Source organism: Aplysia californica, unplaced genomic scaffold (assembly GCF_000002075.1).
Source record: "Aplysia californica isolate F4 #8 unplaced genomic scaffold, AplCal3.0 scaffold00196, whole genome shotgun sequence".
NCBI classification, from domain to species: Eukaryota; Metazoa; Mollusca; class Gastropoda; order Aplysiida; family Aplysiidae; genus Aplysia; species Aplysia californica.
The window spans coordinates 557,312-559,302 of NW_004797466.1; the positions used below are offsets into that span (position 1 = coordinate 557,312).

The following is a 1,991-nucleotide window of genomic DNA, read 5'->3' on the forward strand; positions in this document are numbered from 1 at the left end:
CCCCCCGCCCCAACCTCCCAAAATCCAGCCCCTTGTTTACCCTCATACTTTCCACAGTTGACCTCTTTCAGGAAATGACGTCAAGGGACGTGTCAAAAGAGCAAGGAAGAGTTATAAAGGACAATAAACAACTGGAGGTATTGCTTACTGTGTTTTGAACACCGCTTGCCGATGTTTTGAGCACTTGCACGCGTGAGGTAGCCCGCAGAGAAGCACAACTGTCCAAACACCCACTCGTGGAAGTGCACGTGTTGATGACTACATCTGCAAGCTGCATTCCAATGCTCTTCGAGAACTGGAAAGATAATCAACCAATTAACCAATATACAGCAGTTCGTTCTTACAAACATCTTTTTCTTGGTCACAAAACCCACCGCTGAACGACAGAGGAGAAAAAAAACATTACCGGTTGTTGAAAATGCATTTCATTACTATGTGCAGTTTTGAAATACTCATGCTTTGTGCATGTAGTATGATACAAGGGGGCGTATCGTTACAAGTTACGGAGACCAAAAACTCTGGAATACAGGAGGCAGACGGAAAGAATTCTTTTGACGATAGTACCCGAAGAAAACCGATCGACCGTGATACCTTGCACGAAGACGATCCATACTCCCTGAACGATGATATCTCTAGAGATAAAGACTATGACACAAATACCCCGCCCAATCCTCGGCATAGAAGATCAATCGATCGAGATTTACTAAGCGGTAACGTACCAGCTGAGGGGAATTTCTCGAGCACTACAAATCCCCCACTGGCTAGAGAGGTAGGCCAGTCACCGCCAACGCCTTCCTTGTTTAAAGAACCGAACAGGACCAGGAAAACAAAAGCCCATTACGCCAGGTATGCGCAAAAAAAGAAGACCAACACGAGCAGAGATGTTACACTGAAAAGCGAACTAAGAGTGAGCAAAGACCTTGAGAAAGAAGAGTTTACCAAGCAAATGAACAGGCCGTTCTTGTTTTCGAGACCATCCGGCAATAGCAGTGCTAGTACGCCGATTGACGCTGTCTCGGACATGGAGAACTCTTCTGCACTAAACACCTCCAGTGGGAACAGTACTGTGCACCAAGTGACCGAGTCCCCCAACCGATCACCTGACCACGTCAAGAAGGCTTTTGGTGTCGGGAGAACTATACCTGCTCGAGCGGTAGAAGAGAACAAAAAATCTAGAGAATATGAGTCGTCTAGAAGAAAATCATCTCTATCCGGGACGGTAAAAGTAAATAAAAGGCTATCCGACATTCAAAGGAAAGAAAAGCATGCTTCAAAACGTGGCCGTCGACAGAGAAACAAAAGCAAGTCATATCGCCACAGAAAAAAGAGCTCAAGCCCAACTCCCCGTAGACGTCATCACAATTCAGAACGAGGCAACGTCCGCTCTGAAATGAGCACGACCAAATACAACAAAGACGCAGGGGCCTACATTCCCGGCGCTGCTCTCACCACCACAACAGCTTCTATCCCCCTCAAACTTGTCCCAACTCACGCCCACACAGAAGAGTCCTCTTTGGATTCTGAAGTCTCCGAGGATGGCAGCGCCTCGTGTCCTAACTGTCCCAAGGCCGGGGTCACGGAGGATGATGTCCGACAGTTAAGGCTGGAGATGTTCCAGGATCTGGTCATGAGAAAGCTGCGTATGACACCAGCGGATCTGTACGAGGATGTGGACGAGTCGGCCGAGCAGATCCCGCTGCTCCCTGACACAGTGCTGGAGCAGACGCTCAGAGACAACTCCTGGGAGGAACCTGGAGACGACTTCTACGCCAAAGATCAGAAGATCGTCATCTCCGGCAAAAGTAAGTAGCTCTTGATATAGTCAACGGTTGCAATGACAAAGACATTTCTCTCTGTTTGTCTGTCTGTCTCATTCTGTCTGTCTCTTACTCTGTATCTGTCTCTGTCTCAATCTGTCTCTCTGTCTCCCACCTCTCTCTTTCTCTTTATCTCTACCCCCCTCTCTCTTTCTCTCTCTCTCTCTCTCTCTC

General features: G+C 47.9%; 1 protein-coding gene across 1 annotated transcript in view; it reads left to right on the forward strand.

Annotated features, from left to right (window-relative positions):
* The window catches only part of LOC101849212, a gene marked incomplete in the record, with an annotated part of 16,014 nt that overhangs the window by 4,586 nt on the left and 9,437 nt on the right, over window positions 1-1,991 (forward strand). The window contains 1 exon segment of the mRNA XM_013082851.1: window positions 29-1,802. Coding sequence (XP_012938305.1) covers window positions 419-1,802 — 1,384 coding nt within the window.